Source organism: Bos javanicus, chromosome 11 (assembly GCF_032452875.1).
Source record: "Bos javanicus breed banteng chromosome 11, ARS-OSU_banteng_1.0, whole genome shotgun sequence".
Taxonomy (NCBI): Eukaryota; Metazoa; Chordata; class Mammalia; order Artiodactyla; family Bovidae; genus Bos; species Bos javanicus.
In genome coordinates, this window is record NC_083878.1 from 80,859,240 (window position 1) to 80,878,354 (window position 19,115).

Sequence of the window (19,115 nt, forward strand, 5' to 3'; positions counted from 1 at the left end):
TGGAGAAGACTCTTGAGAGTCCCTTGGACTGCAAGGAGATCTGACCAGTCCATCCTAAAGGAAATCGGTCATGAATATTCAATGGAAGGAGTGATGCTGAAGCTGAAACTCCAATACTTTGGCCATCTGATGTGAAGAACTGACTCATTGGAAAAGACCCTGACGCTGAGCAAGATTGAAGGTGGGAGGAAAAGGGGATGACATAGCATGAGATGATTGGATGGCATCACCGACTCTACGGACATGAGTTTGAGTAAACTCTGGGAGTTGGTGATGGACAGGGAGGCGTGGCGTGCTGCAGTCCATGGGGTCCGCAAAGAGTCGGAAACGACTGAGCGACTGAGCGACTGAACTGAATTAACTGAAAAGAATAGCTAACAGGAAGAGTAGGTTCTTCTGGCTTTAAACCCTCATACAGAACCTGGAGTTGAGGCACGTCCTTTTAGATGTTAATTGGAGAGATTAGGAAACAGCTCCTTGGAAAGCCCTCCCCTCACCCCCTAGGACATCTGTTTCCTCTTTTGTAAAATGGGATAAGGGTGGACTCTTTGCAACCTTAACCTGAGGCTGCAGAAGTTGAGGTATTCTCTAAGAGCATTCCTTTGGATGGCATGGCTGCAAAGATCATTGTTATCTCTCTAACTGACACCTACCCTATCATGGGAAAGTAAAGTCCCAAGGTGTGGAAGCCATTCAACATAATTTCACACCCTTTGAGACAGAAGAAGGTTATCACTTCCACCCTTCCAGGATAAATGCTCCCTCTAATGCAAGACATGCAGGAAATAGCCAGCTATTCCCTGAGACAGTCTCACCCTGATAAAGTATCTTTGCAGTCTTACATGGGACCTTGTTTTCTCAGAACTGTAACTTTATTGTCATCTCTTCCTTGAGATTTCAGACCCCAGCTCTTGTTTTCCACATTAATTCAAGTTGAAGTGCAGCCTGGATCATGTTGGCAAACATTCCAAGTGGAAATGGATTTCCAGGTTCTCACTAAAAATTACCACGTTCTCACCAGCTCAATCTGGATAACATTTTGTGTCTTATGTAATGTCTATTTCCCAAAGGAATTAAAATGCTTCTGTATATCGCTCTGCCCAACAAATTTATAATAAGGCCTGCTCCTAATTACCTCTTATGAACAAGCAGAATCTGAATCCCCCAAAACTGATTACCCAAAAATCTTTTCTTGAGCCAAGAGTATTATTTTCAAAATGGATTTGAATCAGGTGTTGAGAAGCAATGTTACATTTTATTTTGATAAATATCTGATAGAGGAGCCAGCTTTTGATGCCACAGCCCAAAAGACTGGCTATTGGGTGTCTGGAAGCCTTCCCATGCCCAGGTGCCTAAGATCAAGTCCTGATCAGTCTTACCTGGGCAAGGATAGTCACTGTTTATAAAGCACTTTGGTTGGCTCTCTCATGATATAAGCAGGCATCAGAGTAATTCTCTCCATCCGAAAGATGAGGAGTCTGAGGGTCAGAGTGGTTTGTTGACTTACTTAACAACATTTAAGCATAAGACATTCTTGAAGTTCACAAGACCAGCTAACGGAAGAGCCAGGTACACTTCTAGCCTTCTCATCAAACCACATCACATTGAAGTGTATTCTGGCAAAACACTGACAGCAGTATAGGCTCTAGAGAATGAAGAAGGCTTCTATTTAGAGAGACGGTGAAAAAAGCCTACAGAATTTTGTTGCAAAACCATAATGTCTTGAGATGGATGCAGGTGAATCAAAGTCAAAGGAACTCAGTGGAGAAAGAGATTCTTCTGGCTTTGAGGGTAAGGAGATCAAAGGAGGCTCTTCCAGGGCGAGACTGAAGGAGGAAACAGAACAGGCTCTCTCTTGAAAGCAGGACTCCATCTTGGGCCGGACTGTGGACTTTGAGCTATATGCCCAGTATCTATGGAAACGACATACCAACAGAAAACCAGGCCCCCATTGCCTAAAAGAATACCTTATTATCTGTGTAACCAAATAGAATCATACATTCTATTATGCTTATTGGGGTATGACCACAAGCCTATTGATAATTGTCCACTGTTAACTACCTAGGCTTAAGGCTTATGAATCACAGGTTAACTTTGATTGTATCTTTCTTTTTCCTTTGTTCCGACTAGTTTCAGGGAATTTGGGGGAGGTGGGTTTGGACACGTACACTTAGGGTATATAAGGTTTTCCTAAAAACTGGTCGGGGTCCTTGGCTAAAAGGAGACTCTACCTTGGGCCCGTTGGTGTAATAAACTGCACTCCACGATCTGCATTATTCTTCTGAGTGAGTTTGTTTCCCGGAACACGTGGCTACAACAAGACTTCTGAGCTGGTCCTAGAAGGATGGCTGGATGTGGCACACATGGCTTACAACAAAGTAGACAGAGAAACTCCTGGTGCTTGCTCCTGAATGTGACCCAGAGGACACAGAAAGCACCGCAAGGAGGGGAGAATGCTGCTTGCAAGGTGGCCTACGTGTTTGACTCTGCTGGCCCCTCTGCAGGTCAGGTCTCCTGACTTTCCAACTCTTATGGCTTCAAGTGAGGAAATACTATGTCCAAAGTCTGGCTCCTCAGTCATGGAGAATCAAGTGTGCTACCAGGCAGATGGGAAGCACTTTAGAGTGATCACAAAGGAAGGGAAGAAAGGGAGGAAGGGAGAAAAGGGGGAGACACCAGAGAGGAGGCCTGTGGTGGAGTCCTGGTGGGTATGAGCTTTAGTTTCAACAGGCGGTTTTCCAAATTATCTCAGCAAGTTTCTGCCGAGAGGTTTTAGTGAGTGAGTTTGTTGTGTTTGTTTCATTGTACTTTTGTTTCAAGCTGATATACTCAATCAGAAGGGCCTCATGCCAGCATTATGCAAAGGAGCTCTCAAACACAATAGTTGGTTTTTTTTTTTTTTTTTAGCTTTTGTGATTCTGGTCACTGGGATTTTGGAGTTTCCAGACAGACTGACAGCTCAGGTCCAAATCACTCTTCTTTTGAGACTCAGCTTTAATATCTCCTTTCCCACCAGCCGTCCCTAGGCCTTCATGTCCTTCTTGTCTTTCATGGTCTTGATAACAATAGCCCCTGTACCATAGATGTGTGTATGTGTGTATATAAAAAACACATACTTATATATATATATATCATACACACACACACATATATATATGTATGTACGTATATATACACCTACCCATTTATAGGGGTTTCCCGGGTGGTGCTAATGGCAAAGAATCCGCCTGCCAATGCAGGAGACTCAAGAGATGAGGGTTTGACCCCTGGGTTAGGAGGATTCCCTGAGAAGGAAATGGCAACAACTCTAGTATTCTTGCTTGGGAAATCCATGGAGTTGCAAAGAGTCAGACATGATTGAGCAACTGAACACACACACATACATATCTCATACACTCGACCTATAGACTTCTTGATAGGACCAGATCATAGCCACTTGAGCTCAAGGATCTGTGACGTGTTCTGTAGACTCAGAGCCTACACAGCATCTGGCACATAGGTGCTTAGGAGAATGAATGGCAAGCAGATACATTTCATCCCTGTGGGGCCTTCCCATTTTCATGGGGCTCTGGACAAAATACAGCTTAAATAATGGGCCCTGAATGAATCAGGAAAGCATCCCCAACAAACTGAAAGCAATTTCACAGAGTGCAATCTAGAAACTTTTGTTCTTTTATTGCCTGCAAAGTTTATTTGAAAGTCTAGTATAGAAGGGAGATCTTCCCCATTTGTCTCATGTCAGTTGACACCCCACAACTCTGCTGTTATGGAAATTAGAATGTTCAGCCTGTCAATGATACAAGTATCTTTGGTGATCCTTAACATTTTCAGATCCTGATAGATAAGACCCTAATGCTGGGAAAGACTGAAGGCAGGAGGAGAAGGGGATGATGAAGGATGAAATGGTTGGATGGCATCACTGACTCAGTGGATATGAGTTTGAGCAAGCTCCAGAAGTTGGTAATGGACAAGGAAGCCTGGCATGCTGCAGTCCATGGGGTTGCAAAGAGTCAGGCATGACTGAGCGACTGAACAACAACAACAACATTTTGAGAGCTTGCAAAGAACCCTTTATAAATCTGAGGAAGGGACTTCTCTGGTGGTCCAGTGATTAAGAATCTACTCACCAATGCAGGGGACATGGGTTCGATCCCTGCTCTGAGAGGGTTCCACATGTCACAGAGCAACCAAGCCTGTGTGCCACCACAACTACTGAGCCTGTGAACCTAGAGTCCAGGAACCATGATGACAGAAGCCACTGAAATGAGAAGCCCATTGACTGCAACTAGGGAGTAGCCCCTGCTGGCTATAACTAAAGCCTGCACATCAATGGGAGATCCAGCACAGCCAAAACTAACTAAATAAAATAAAACAAATCTGAGGAAGTTATCCCTAGAGGGTAGATACAAAATTTTACATTACAGGCCAGTGTCTCTCAAAATATCATTCATGGGTTTTCTCAGGACTATCTTTGAGGTCATATTTCCTTCTAATAGTAGGTTTTTAAACATAAGAGCACAATTTGAGAGTAAACTGCTAAAGCCATAAAGCAAATTAGGTGTAATGTGTAATGTTAGTCGATCAGTTGTGTCTGACTCTTTGCAACTCCATAGACTCTGGCCCGCCAGGCTCCTCTGTGCATGGAATGCTCCAGGCAAGAGTACTGGGGTGGGTTGCGATGCCCTTCTCCAGGAGATCTTCCCAACCCAGAGATCAAACCCAGGTCTCCCACATTGCAGGCAGATTCTTTACCATTTGAGCTACCCAGGGAGCCCTTTAGCGAATTAGGTAATAATGCGCTATTATCTGGAAAATCTCTCTTGTTCTATTAAAATGTCTTTATCATCAAATGTTTAGATGCTCCTGATTCTATGATAGCATTTAAAAAAATTTTTGTTCTAATCCTTGTCTCTGGGTAGTTATATCATCAGAATTTTGGGGTCGAGATTTGTATTTCTTAAGTTTTAGGCCCCGACAATTGCTCACTGAATGGAATTCCAATTATATTTTATTGTAAAATAAACATAGTTTTGTGAAGTGAAAAGCATTATACAGAAAAAAAAAAAAAAAGATATTCCAGCTCTACCAGGTTCTGAGATTACCAAGGGCAAGTCCCAAGACAGAGAACATGTTACAAAAAGCATAAAGGAAATGGGCCTTGAATGACTAAATGAATGGATAAACCCAGTCTTTGAAGGATAAGCAGCAAGAGTATTTTCTAAAAACCAAATTACAGGAGCTATTCAGGAAACGACCGCTTGGATGGACACATGGAATCCCTAGGCAAGAACTCTTCTGTTATATGTAAATAAGTTTTACTAAAATTCAAACCGTTGGATTAGAGATGGTTCAAAGGCACTCTCGGGCCCTCCCACCTGCCTCGGGCCCTAACACCTGTAAGTGTTGCCTATCACTTAACACTCTTGAGGGGAAAATTTGGTGCAATTGTTTTTGCTTGGTGGAAAAACAGTGGCTCAAGAGAATTGGGCTAGACCTCAGGTGGCACTAGTGGTAAGGAATCTGCCTGCTAATGCAGGACATGCAAGAGATGCAGGTTCAATCCCAGGACCAAGAAGATCAACTGGAGAAGGAATAGCACTTCATTCCAGTATTCTTGCCTGGAAAATCCCATGGACAGAGGACCCTGGCTGGCTACAGTCCATGAGATCACAAAGAGTTGGACACGACTGAGCGAATGAGCACAGAACAGAACCAGAAGAACAATCTTTGGCTATTTAGTTACCTCTGAGAATTTATCTCTTTCTTCATCTGCAAAATAATATGCAGTAGAGACTGAGCAGGTAGAAGCAGGTGGAGGTGTGTGGGGGACAGGACGCCAAGTGGTTGGTGGGACTGAATACAGAAGATCTGGAACACCATGCCTTATTCTGCCTGGTAGCAGGGAGCTGGGAGAGGCCACTGTGCTGGAGAAAGCATAGAACTCAGTGGCTAAGAATCTCAGGGCTGGGGATGTAGCCTCATGGTGGATCCTGCTACCCTGGAAACATGGTAGACAACACTATTCGATTCAGGCTCATTTTCCTATTGAACCTCCGCAGAACCTCACTTCCTCCTCTATAGACCTTTCTATGCTGCCACTGCCTTTGGCACAGGAAATAAAACCTATTTTCCACCTTGGTTCTTTGAGAGTAAATGAGCGGATCATCTATCATGATGGCAAAAACATCTTGTTATAGGTTGCAAGTCATTTTCACTTCCTTTCTTTCCTTTGGGACTCCACCACTGAGGTGACAGGCCGGGGCTTATTATTTCCATCATGTAGATAAGGAAACAGATTCAGAGAGGCAGAGATCTGGCAAATGTAGCACAGCTAGGATTGAATCTCAGGTCTGTCAGATTCTAAATCCCATGATTTTTTTAAACTTACTCTCTTTTAAAAAAAAATTGGAGTATAGTTGCTTTAGAATGTTGTGTTAGTTTCTGCTGAATAATGAAATGCATCAGTTATATGTATGCATATATCTCTTCCCTCTTGGACCTCCCTCTCAGCCCACGCCCTATCCCATCCATCTATGTCATCACAGAGCACCGAGCTGAGCTCCTTGTGCTATATAGCAGGTTTCCACTATCTGTTTTACACGTGGCAGTGCACATATGTCAAATACTGTGTATTAATGCATGTGAGAGCCAAAGAATTGATGCTTTTGAATTGTGGAGCTGGTGAAGACGCTTGAGAGTCCCCTGAACTGTAAGGAGGTCAAACCAGTCAATCCTAAAGGAAATCAACTATGAATATTCATTGCTGATATGACTGATGCTGAAGCTGAAGCTTCAATACTTGGGCCACTGATGGGAAGAGCCAACTCATTGGAAAAGACCCTGATGCTGGGAAAGATTGAGGGCAGGAGGAGAAGGGGACGACAGAGGACAAGATGGTTAGATAGCATCACCAACTCATGAATTTTGAGCAAACTCTGGGAGATATTGGAGGATAGAGGAGCCTCGCATGGTATATAGTTATGGGGTCGTAAAGAGATGACTTAGTGACTGAACAAGTGGAATCTAGAAAAATGGTACAGATAAAGCTATTTGCACTGCATTAATTAACTTCTTACTTTAATATGCCATCATGAAATTACATCTACCTTCCGCTTGTGCCCCAACAACATGCATTAGTGTCATTCTGCCTTGGCTTGTGGTTAACTGTGTCTCTACAATTAGCTTCTGAGTTCCTGAAGAGCAGGCAGGACTATCCTTTAGCCGCTTCTCTATGCCTCCACCACAAGGCTTCCCAAAAAGGAGATACACAGCCAGTGTTTATTATTTATAGGGCACTCACCAAACACTGATGCTTGCTCTGTGGCAGACCCTGTGCTAGCCACCAGGTTTTATGTTAATGGAAGTGAGCTGACTGTCCTCTATAACAGTGGTCCCCAACTTTTTTGGCACCAGTGACAGTTTTTGTGGAAGACAATTTTTCCATGGACTGGGCGGGGTGGGATTATTTTAGGACGATTTAAGTGCATTACATTTATTGTGCACTTTATTTCTGTTATTAATACTTTCTATTATTATTACATCAGCTCCACCGCAGATCATCAGGCATTAAATCCTAGAGACTGGGGACTCCTGCTCTACAGGACTGATGAATGAAACCTGCAAAACTGTGCCCCATAGGGTTAACAGAAATCCTTGACTTCCACAGAACAGCAGATAAGGGAACAGATTGTTAAAAAAACAAACAAAAAAACCCTGCTTGTAACCTGCCTTTACTGATTAAGCTTGGTTTAGTTTTTTTTTTTTTTCTTTAATTGCATTCCCTCCAAGTTTCACATAGCGAGGTAATAATATCACAACACTTCTTAACCACTCCTATAGATAACTCCTCTGACTACGGATCACTATAGGAACAACAGGCACTTAAGCTGTTTTCCAGAAACTTGGCGTCAACTCCTGTCTAGTCAGGCTGACTAAAGCAGGTAGGGACCGCTGACACTAAAACTGGGCCTGCACAGTTGTCTGATGAGTGACTTTTTGATGTCAGAGGGCCAAAACATCCATCCTCAGATCTTGCTAAAGCACCTCCATTTTTGAACATGCATCCCATGAAGAAGCATGTAACCCGGACACATCTGCACCGAATGCTGATAACTCACCTTTTCTCTACTCGCATCACCTTGCCCCAGGCCTCAGACAACCTCGCTTCTTTCTATATAAATATGTCATGCCCTTTGCCTTCAAGGCAGTGGATCTGAGACTCCTTCTCCTGGCTGTTTTGTCCATCAGCTCCTTGGCTGGCTGTCTTGAGTCAGCTCTTTCCCTGCCACAAACCTCACCATCTCAGCGTTTGGCTTGCCATGCGTCAGGCAAATGAGCCTGGTTCGGTTACCACCAGCCACAAACCAGGAAGGACCATGCCCAGCCCCGTGTTTTTCAAGGCTCACTCCAGCAGGTTGTACGGTGGAGGGGCTTGGAGGGAGGGTGATGAGAGGCTGCCAAGAGAATCCAGGGGACAGGCAGGGCCGTGGGCTGCTGGGCGGGTCAGGGTACCCCATCTTTAATGTCTGTCCTGATCGCCAGTCTTCTTGTGACACTGGGAAAATAATCTACATTTTCTGAACTTCAGTTGGGTCAGGGTACCCTATCTTTAATGTCTGTCCTGATCGCCAGTCTTCTTGTGACACTGGGAAAATTATCTACGTTTTCTGAACTTCAGTTTTGGACAGTTCTAAAGAGAGACTGGATGGAATTTCTTTATATTTTGCATACAAAGTCTTTTGAAGTTGAGGGTTTGTGGTTCCCGGCCTTGCAGGGGGTGGCGGGGGCAGGGGCCTCTCTGGTTATCCTGCTCTACCCCACGCTCTCCTCACAGCTGACGCTACAGCAGTGAGGTGACTCTCCTGAAGCCTAAACGGGGTCAGGTCAGTAACAGTAAATGTACCAGGCTGACCTCACAGATAGAGGGCAGAGGCCACCAGCCGCTTTGTTCACTCAGCTGGATTCCAGGATGTCTCACCGTTCAGCCTGAGACAGAAGGGACTACTGAAAAATGCCTATTCACCAAGATGAAGACTGCCTTGGTGAACATTTGTACTTTTAAGCAGCATTAAAGGAAGAGTTTTCTTCCCAGCCCTTCTCTTGGGCCTTCATTACATAAACCACATCTTTCTCTGTTACTCTCCTCTCTAACCTATCAGACCTGTCTTTCTTTCTTTTATTCTTTTTCCCTGTGAAAGGAAGTGGCATACTTCCTCTGTGATTCTTTTTTGTATTTTGTCCTTGGACAACTCTCAAAGGAGAGGAAGACTTTGCCTACTTTCTGACTATTTGATAACCAGAGCAGTGGCTGAGTTTAAATATGGTTGTTAAGAGTCTGCCAAGAATCTAAACTCCATCTACCAGGATAAAACTTCACCTTCTTGGAAAAAAGTCTACTCTGAGGTGGACTGGGGAAGGTAGAAACGGGGGCTGATGTTGGTCATGTACATCAGTTGTACCATAAAACGCTGAGGGATTTTTAATGTTTATACATGCTCCTCCCTTATTTTGAGGTGGATTTTATTTTCCGTGTGGAGTCCCTCCAGCATGTAAATAAAATACTTCATTTCCTGCATTTGAACTATTTCTTCAAAGGCAAAATCGCTCTCACTGTAAACAAATAGTGAGAAACGTGGTACACACAGCTCTCTTAAACACAGAGTGACAGCCTGCATGACCTTTCCTCAGAGGAAAGTGGCTTTGACAAATCTCATTTATTTGTACTTTCCTTGGGGCTGAGGGAAGACAATGTGGAGGCACAGGCTCACTCCTGGGTAATAAAACGATAGAAGATGTGACTTTGAAAGCTATGGAGAGTGGTATAAAAATTTAGGAAAATGACCATCCCACTTCTGTGCAAAAGCAGTTTATGTCTATTTATGTCAATGATAAATGCATTTCTCAGTGCTTCCATATAGAAGATCTCTACACACTAAAACCAATGGCTCAGATCCTCTTAGAAATGTCACAGTGATCTTATAACATGCATACCTGCCACTTTTTGTCCTTTCTACGCACATGCAAGGAGAGAATTTTATAGATACCTCGAGCTCTCAGGAGGTCAGCACTAGATTCATGATAATCATGGATTCTTGACATTCACTGGTGGTCCGTGCTTATTGCATTAATAAAATGAGTAATTTAATAAGTACCTGCAAACCCAGCCCCCAAAGCAGTGGCTAAGACTTTGACACAATCTGTATCTAACCACGTGGCTAAACTTCCATCTCACCCTTTGCCTCTTATGCATGGGAGGCAACCGTCGGTTTTAATCCTGTCTTCATCACTCTCTTGCTTTCTTTTTTGTGTGATTTTATTGCTTTTATTTGTAGTTCTATAAAATATATTTTTATCTTATCTGTGTTTAATTTAAAGTATTTTGAGACTGACTTTGAGCACTTAATGTTTCAGTGTTGCTGAAGTTCCACTGTTTGGATGACTGTGTGAGTATACCACAGTTTATTTTCCACTCTCCTTTTGATGGGCGTTTGGGTTGTTTCCCAGTTTTGCTATTGTGAATGGTGCAGCTATGAGCATTCTTATATATACCTTTTTTATATGCACAGGATGGTATTGCTGGAGCAAAGGCTATGTGAGATGTTCAACTTCAGGAGAGAATGACAATGTTCAATATTTTATATAATCATCCCAACACACATACATGCACGTGGATGGATCATATTGCTCAAATTGGTATTTGCTGCATTTAAATGATAAGAGCACTATTATATATTTGGTATTTTAGTCAGAAAAAATTAAAAGAAAAACAATGCATTTCTTCCACAAGCCACAAATTATCCAAGTATAAAGAAAAAGGAATGTCTTAGATCATGTCAAATCTAGAACCAATACAACTGATAAATTCAGCAAAACTGAAACATCACTGCGGTACAAATACCTTTCATTGAACGGTTTTATCTAATGTCCTTGGCTTCTGTGGTGGCTCAGTGGTGAAGAATCTGCCTGCCAATGCGGGAGACACAAGTTGGATCCCTGGGCTGGGAAAATCCCCTAGAGAAAGAAATGGCAACCCTCTCCAGTATTCTTGCCTGGGAAATCCCAAGGACAGAGGAGACTAGCAGGCAACAGTCCACGGGGTTGCAAAAGAGTTGGACCCGATTTAGTCACTAAACAACAATGGGGGAATTTTAACTTCTAAACAGTAGAAAATGCTGGGAAGAGTTCATATTTTAGAACTTGATAAAATGTAGACGACCATCCATGCTGACCTTAAAATACATCAGAACTCCCTACTTCCTTTTAAATTCAAAGCTTTGGGGATCTATATATTTTTCTTATCTGCATATAGAGGAACCTTTGTTGCAAAAGCCCTCCCATGCACTTCCTCTTTGACTGAGGTGTGCTATGCAGGGCTTAGTCGCTTAGTCATGTCCAACTCTTTGCGACCCCATGGACTGCAGCCCGCCAAGCTCCCCTGTCCATGGGGATCCTCCAGGCAAGAATACTGGAGTGGGTTGCCATGCCCTCCTCCAGGGGATCTTCTGAACCCAGAAATCAAACCGGGGTCTCCTGCATTGCAAGCGGATTCTTTACCAGCTAAGCTACCAGGGGAGCCGGAGAAACGTGTAGATACCTTTAACAAGCCAAATGATGCAATTAGTTGCTTGTCCATAATCATCAAGAAACACTATTATCTGGGATTTTTACTCTTCTTTACCAGATGCTGTCAAAGTCTGAACTCTGTTTGGTGTTTTGATTGAACAATTACTCTTCTTGTTCAGAAATTTCTTGACTTATCTCTGGAACAAAACACATTCCTTTACATTTTTAAAAAAATGTCCATTTTTCTTTTGGGGTGGAAAACCACTAGAGTTGAAACAAAGTGGCTACTTGGAGTTATAATTCCATGTGAAGCCATAGTTGATGAAGACAAGGTTTTCTGGCCCGAAAAATTTTTTAAAAAGGTTGAAAAACAACTTACCTTCACATAGAGCTGCTGAAATTCCTCGAGATTCAGTCTCCCGCTTGGACAGTCCTTGAGAAATCCTTTGTACCACTGCTTGAGTTCATGCTCATTAAACTCTGTGCTCTTCACCAGGTCCTCCATCACTTCAGGGGCCAGTTTGCTATTCTGTTTCCCCATTCTGCCTGAAGAAAAGCAAATTAATGCAATTAGTGCTGTGCCTGTGATCATTTCAAGCTTGATTAGGAGCCAAGCTAGAGTTCTGAGCAGTCCCTTGGTTGGAAGTCCCTCTAGCGTGTCTGATCAGTCTTCCCAAATCTGTTTCCTTCTATTTGATATTCTAGAAAAGAGATGCATGAAAAAGGTTTCTCAAAAGGCTGTTGACTTCATCTTCCTTCGTCATGTGTCATCTTTTACACACATTGACTCCCACAAGGAAAGCCAATCATCTCCTTTTATGCTATTCAGGTAAAGTATATGGAAACTGTTTATAATCTCATTTTATGAATTATGATTCCTTAGCACTTACTGCCCAGATACCTAATTCTGCATTTAGTTTGCAGGATTACTAAGTGGGGCTATTGACAAGAACAATAAGAAGGCTTTATTGGCAAATCATCAAAAAATGGCTTTGAAAACATGATCAGCAATGGTGGTTGTTCTAATTCTAAAGTTTCTGCTGTTTTTTCTTTTTCAAATGGAAACAGCTCATTTTTACTGGTCACATTAGCTCTCTATTTCTCTTTTCATCTTCAGAGACTTCCTACAACATTGCCTTCAGTGTTGACAACCTCTGGGTGGCTTTTTATTTTAAGATTGGTTAGTGAATTTCAGTTGATATAATTTCATTATTTTATTATTACTGCTAGTAAGTAAAAATAATAGTGCATAAAATAAAATATAAAATATATCAATCATGGGCCAGGTGGTGTGACCAACATCACTCTCAAGTGTAGGTGGGCAGAGCATAGGTTTAGAGTTATCCCTGATTTGGCCAGCCATTTATCTTGTGTGCTGCTTAGAGAAATATTAATTATCTGCTTTATCGTCAATTTCTTTCCCAATAAAGCACACATTAAAAAAAGAAAAACTAAAAAACTCTTTCAGATTTACTGTGATGGCTAATTAAGAAATAAGTAGGTAAACAAAGACCAAAAATTATCCCAAAATTAGTGAAGGAAAATTAAAGATGATTTAAGCTTTTCCCCTTTAATAATGTTGTTTTGTAACAAAAAGGAATGAAAACAAAACAAATTAACCACAGGGTGATTTAAAAATCAAGTTAGACTTGAAAATACAAGGGGTCACCAGAACAAGAAAGGTATCACAAGATCTTTAAAGTCCTGTTAGAGGAGATAGGTTTAGAAGAATTTACCCAAGCAGACCTAGCCCTTTTACGTGCTGGAGACAGGTTCTCTACCAGGCCTTCAGCAGGCCCACACTTGCAATAGCCCAAGAGGGGTAATCTTACCACATACCTTGTTGTTATTATTTTTTATTACTTTCTTCTAAAACAGATTCCACACCTATTGTCAGTAGCCTGCCCTAACACTGCACAATTCTTTCATTGTAATGAAACCAAACCACTCTTGCTGCTTTCAGGAGATTTCCTCTTGGGAAGAATACACGGTAAAAAAGTGCTGTTAAGATGGCCATTTGCTTTCAAATGCTTCTGTTTGAGAAAAGGACCTGAGGATCAGCAACAATGACCTCCGGAGTTTCTCTACTTATTTTTGCTCTTAATTTCAAGTTCCAAGTCTCTTATTAGCAACTGTCTCTTAATTATAAGTTTCTGTGGGATTCCACAGCTGGGTATGGAAATCAAGTGGGTATTCAGGTGTCAGATTTAATTAATCTGGGTAAGGAAACTGTAATTCAGGGTTTTCTTGATAATCAAAAGATGTATTACCCAACCTTTCACTACTTCTCTTTGCTCTTTTCAGTAGAGAAGTACAAATTGTCATTTTTGAACTAGAATCTCACCTAATAATAGCTACTGAACCCTGACAGTGGCTGGGGGGTAGACAGTATGTTGAACACTTCATAAACTTGACCTCTAGCCCCATGACAACTGAGCAAGTGATTAGAGTGGCTTTCTTGTACAAGTCATACAACCAGAGCTAGAATTTGAACCTGGAACTGTAAGGAAGATATCAGTGCACAACTACCCAGAGATAGGTGGTCCGAAGATATTTCAGCAAGAAGGAACAGGAGCAGAAGCAGGAAGGTTTGAGAGGCTGAATCAGTCCTTTGGTGCTGAAAGAAGGGATGAGAGAGCAATCACTTTGCCAGGCTCTTGTTTGGAAAAGCCTGTTAGATTTGCCAAAACCACAATCTCAGAAGTGAGTTTATGTGAATGATGGGAAAATGGATTAAGCATTATTAAAAACCTCCTCTCCCAAGGGCCATTAGAAGGTCAACAGTGTGTCAGCTTCTCTCTTGAGCTAGGAAACTTGTATTCTCCAAGGATCACTGTGATGCCTTAAACTGTTCAGTTGACCCAGGAGAGGATGGCCTCTTATACATAAGGGGAACACCATTAGCACCATGAATCACAGTTTTGGAGACTCAAATACATAACCTCATGCAACCTGGTTATGGGTCATCGTCAGTATCATCACTCAGGTGTGCCAGGAAATGAGTGACTCATATAGAAAATCAAGTTCTGGCCTGGATCTGAGCAGCCTGCCACTGCCCTTCTTAGGTTTTGCCTGGATTAGTAATCCTCATTGGGTTCTCTAACTGTAGCCTGGCTTCTGCATGGCTGCTTGATGGCATTTCTGAAGTGCAAACCTCAACATCTGATCTTCTCCCTAAAACCCTCAGCAGCTCTCCATTGTCTACAGGATGTAGCCCCAGCTTGCTGACATGGCACAGTCCTGCCTATTCATAAACTCACTTTCTGCCAACCTGTCTTTTCATTTTGCATGCCAGCAATAATCAACTGTTACAGGTCCCAGAACTTGCATGCTTCCACACATTCATGGTTGGCATGTGCTGTTTCTTTTCCTGGAATTTCATCCTCCTTTGTCTGCTCAGCATACTTCTTTAAGTAGTCTCAGTTTCACATACCTCCTTGTCTGTGAAATCTTTGTGGACTTTCCAAGGCTTTCCAAAGGACTTTCTTTTGTCCTAGGCATCTCCCTTCCCTTATAAAAGCTTCCATGATCATTATTTCTCTACTGGATTGTTAGTTGCTTGAGAGGACTGCTTTTTTTTTTTTTTTTTTTATCTTTGCAGCCTGGTACCTCATACCAGATGCTCAACAAATATTTTTTGAGGGAATGAATGAAGGATACATGAGCCACTATAAAGGAGCTGGTCACTGGTTTTCATTAAGTTATGGGATTTGGTATGTTTCTTTCTGGGAAAATCAACCTCATAATAATCTATACGTGAGGAAAGTTAGTGCAACCATAAGTATAAACATAGGGTGCAGATGGCAGATGGGAGGAATATTTCATTTAACTGTATAGAAAAGAGACTGCCCTTCTAAGAGGTTGTTTCCTTGTCTGTCTTCATCATTACATTGTGCATAGCTTGAAGCAGGGCCTGTGCCTTTGTCTTAGCATCCTCGGTATGAGGTACAAATGTGGTGCTAAGTTATCCGGTTTTTCCAGTAGTCATGTTTGGATGTGAGAGTTGGACCATGAACAAGGCTGAGCACCAAAGAACTGATGCTTTCGAATTGTGGTGCTGGAGAAGAATCTTGAGTCCTTTGGACTGCAAGGAGATCCAACCCGTCAATCCTAGAGGAAATCAATCCTGAATATTCATTGGAAGGACTGATGCTAAAGCTGAAGCTCCAATACTTTGGCCACATGATACAAAGAGCTGACTCACTGGAAAAGACCCTGATGCTGGGAAAGATTGAGAGCAGAAGAAGAAGGCGACAACAGAGGATGAGATGGTTGGATGGCATCACCAACTCAATGGGCATTAGTTTGAGCAAACTCCAGGAGATAGCCTGGACAGGGAAGCATGGTGAGCTGCAGTTCATAGGGTCTGAAAGAGCTGGACATGACTTAGCCACTGAATAACAACAACCATACTGGAGTTGCAATGATGTGGGCCAAGTAGTCTTCATTATGAGACTGGGATGAAAGGAAGGGTAAAAATGACAGTAAAGCTTAACAAGTTCCCTAAAGCTTCCATGACATAATGGGGAGTATTTATCCTCGCCCTGTTTCCAGTTAAATCCTGATCTTGGGCAAGATCTTTTCCTCCTCTGTTGCTCAGCTTCTCCAACTGAAAAATGAGTGAGTTGGACAAGATAATCTTTAAGGTCCTTTTAACCCCACCGTTCACTGATTGCAACATAAGTTTTTGAAGTACGAAAATACGAGTCACGGACTTCCATGTGGCTTGTCTCTAAGGAGTCAGGGCATGTTGGCTCTGTGGATTCTTTCCCTGAAAGCCAAGTCGGTATTTCAGAGTCTGTTACCTAAGAAGTGAGGGAACAGAAACAGGAGTGTATTATTTTTAGGCTAGGACTCCAGGCTATAAGATAAAGGGCAGCCCAGCCCCAAATCAAATCACTCTTCACGGTTTGAGTTATCATAGAGAGAGATTTGGCGCTAGGCACAAAATGGGACTGATGGAAGGGTTCTGATGGGCAAGAGAAAACCACCAGGAACAGACCCGTGGGCGAGGCACCAAAGTGCAATTGATAACCAGAAAAGACCACATATTTATACACTACAGCTTGCAAAAGGCTTTTGTGTAACAATATTTACCCATATAACAATGGTGTTGCTGCTGCTGCTGCTAAGTTGCTTCAGTCGTGTCCGACTCTGTGCGACCCCATAGACGGCAGCCCACCAGGCTCCCCCGTCTTTGGGATTCTCCAAGCAAGAACACTGGAGTGGGTTGCCCTTTCCTTCTCCAATGCATGAAAGTGAAAAGTGAAAGTGAAGTTGCTCAGTCATGCCCGACCCTCAGCGACCCCATGGACTGTAGCCTTCCAGGCTCCTCCATCCATGGGATTTTCCAGGCAAGAGTACTGGAGTGGGTTGCCATTGCCTTCTCCAAACAATGCTGTTAGGAAGAGATAATTATCATCCCTTTTATTAGTGAGGAGTTTGAAGCTCCTCAGAAAGATGAAGTAATTTACCTTAGCTCCAGAGCTAGTAGAAAGCTTGAAAAGTGAAAGTGGCTCCGTCCTGTCTGACTCTTTGCGACCCCATGGACTATACAGTCCATGGAATTCTCCAGGCCAGAACACTGCCTTTCCCTTCTCCAGGAGATCTTCCCAACCCAGGGATCAAACCCAGGTCTCCCGCATTGCAGGCGGATTCTTTACTAGCTGAGCCACAAGTACAGAGTAAATGGGTTGTCTCAAACCCCACTGATTTCCAGACTGTCATCTCTTACCTGGATACTGCAACCACCTCTTAACTGGTCTTCCTGTCTTGCATTTGGCCACTTCTCATCCATTTCCTACCCTGTCTGGATAACAGGTTTCTAGTACAGAAGAGGCGACACATGCAAGAATGCTCTAAGGAGAGAACTAGGAAACTTCCTAGAAGGGGAAAGAGACCCCCCAGAAGGCCTGGAAAGCTCCCATGACCCTCTTTCCTCCACAGACCCTTTCGGTCTTGAAGAGGATTCAAATTAAATATATTTTTGTATGGTGTATGTATGTTTGTGTGTGTGTGTATTGCCCTGAACCTATCCCCTGCCTACTCTGACATCTAAGCCCAGCTTCTCAGGTCACACCAAGGCTTGCTGTGTGCACTGAGGCACCCAGAATGGCACGCCTGGCTTCTCCTAGGAGCCTGGCCATCAGCCTGTCTGAGTTTGGTGAGGCTCATGTAAAGACTGGGGGGCTGAGCTGGGGATGGTGCCACCTCACATGCAGGTGGACAGCAGGGTGAGCACCACTGATAGAGAAATAGTCCTGGAAATTGAGTTCAGATTGGAGGACGAAAGCTCTTTAGGGGCTCAGGTGGGAGGCCTAAGGAACATACAACAGTGCCCGGTATGGAAGGAGTCTTGAATGGAGTTAAGGTGGTTCTAGTGTCAGGTAACCTGGGCCAGATCTGAATGAGTGAAAAGTGAATGAGTTGCACAAGATAATCTTTAAGGTCCTTCCGACCCCACTGATCCCTGATTTGCAACCTAAGTTTGGTAAGTACGAAAGTACAAGTTAAAGACTTCCAGTTGGCTTGCCTCTAAAGGCTACATCCGGCTTTCTTTCTGGGCCATGGGATCCTTACCTGAACGTGGAAATAATTGGAGGAGCCTGGCTGTGCTCACGCTTAAACTTCTGCCTGGATTCCCCTTTCTTGTTCTTACCACCTGCCCAATCTTACTCCTTCTGCAAGGCTCAGTTTTCATGCTGTCTTCTCTGTGGTACGTCTCTACAAATTCTCCTCTCCTCCTTGTCCCTAAAGGCATGGATTTGTACCAATAATGACTAATGGTCTGGTTAACTGAGGCAGATAGAAACTCTCTGGGCAACTCAGTTCAGTGGACGTTATAGGCATCATCTGTGAAAAAGGCCCTGTGCTGGGCACAGTGGAATGTAGAAAAGAAGACATGGTTCCAGCCTTGAAGGGCTCAGAACAGGATGAAATAGACACCTCTTGGAATGTGGGGCTTGGTGAGATGAATGGTCACAGCTGAAAGCCAGGGAGCACAAAGGACAGAGAGACACATTCCCATCAGGCAATTTTACCTGTGACTGGTCCCCAGGTGAAAATTCTTAGGCAATGTGTCCCTAAGTTGCCTATGTACAAGAATCATCCTTGGTTATTTTGTTACAAATACAGCTTCAAGAGACCCTCACTTAGAAGGAAGCTTGTACTTTGAACAAGCAACTCAGGTAAATATGGTTCTCAGTCAATTTGGGAATCACTGATGAAAAACACGAATGAAAATCAAGGTAGAAAATGCCCACAGCAGCATAGACATAACCCTGCTGTCTCTAATCCCTCACACCTTCCATCTGGCATCCTTGATGTGGTTTCAAGGTCCAGGGACTAGCATTAAGGTTTTAAAAATCACACAACCAGAGAAGATCAAAGCTTGTAAAGACCTGCCTCTGGGTTATTCTGTTTTAAGCTCCCTGGTTGTAGGTTGGTGCATTTAAAGTTCCTCCAGGATCACACGGACAACTGATGGCATGACCATGATGAGAACCCCGACTCTCCTTACCTAACTGGGTGCCCCCACCCTCTCAGCCCCACAG

The 19,115-nt window shown here is 43.1% G+C and overlaps 1 protein-coding gene across 1 annotated transcript in view; it reads right to left on the minus strand.

The window, feature by feature from the left end:
* Positions 1-19,115, minus strand: part of VSNL1 (visinin like 1) — a 120,752-nt gene that overhangs the window by 58,363 nt on the left and 43,274 nt on the right. The window contains exon 2 of the mRNA XM_061433261.1: positions 11,942-12,108. Within this exon, the coding sequence (XP_061289245.1) occupies positions 11,942-12,103 (162 nt within the window). The 5' untranslated portion in view covers positions 12,104-12,108. The remainder of the gene's footprint in view (positions 1-11,941; positions 12,109-19,115) is intronic.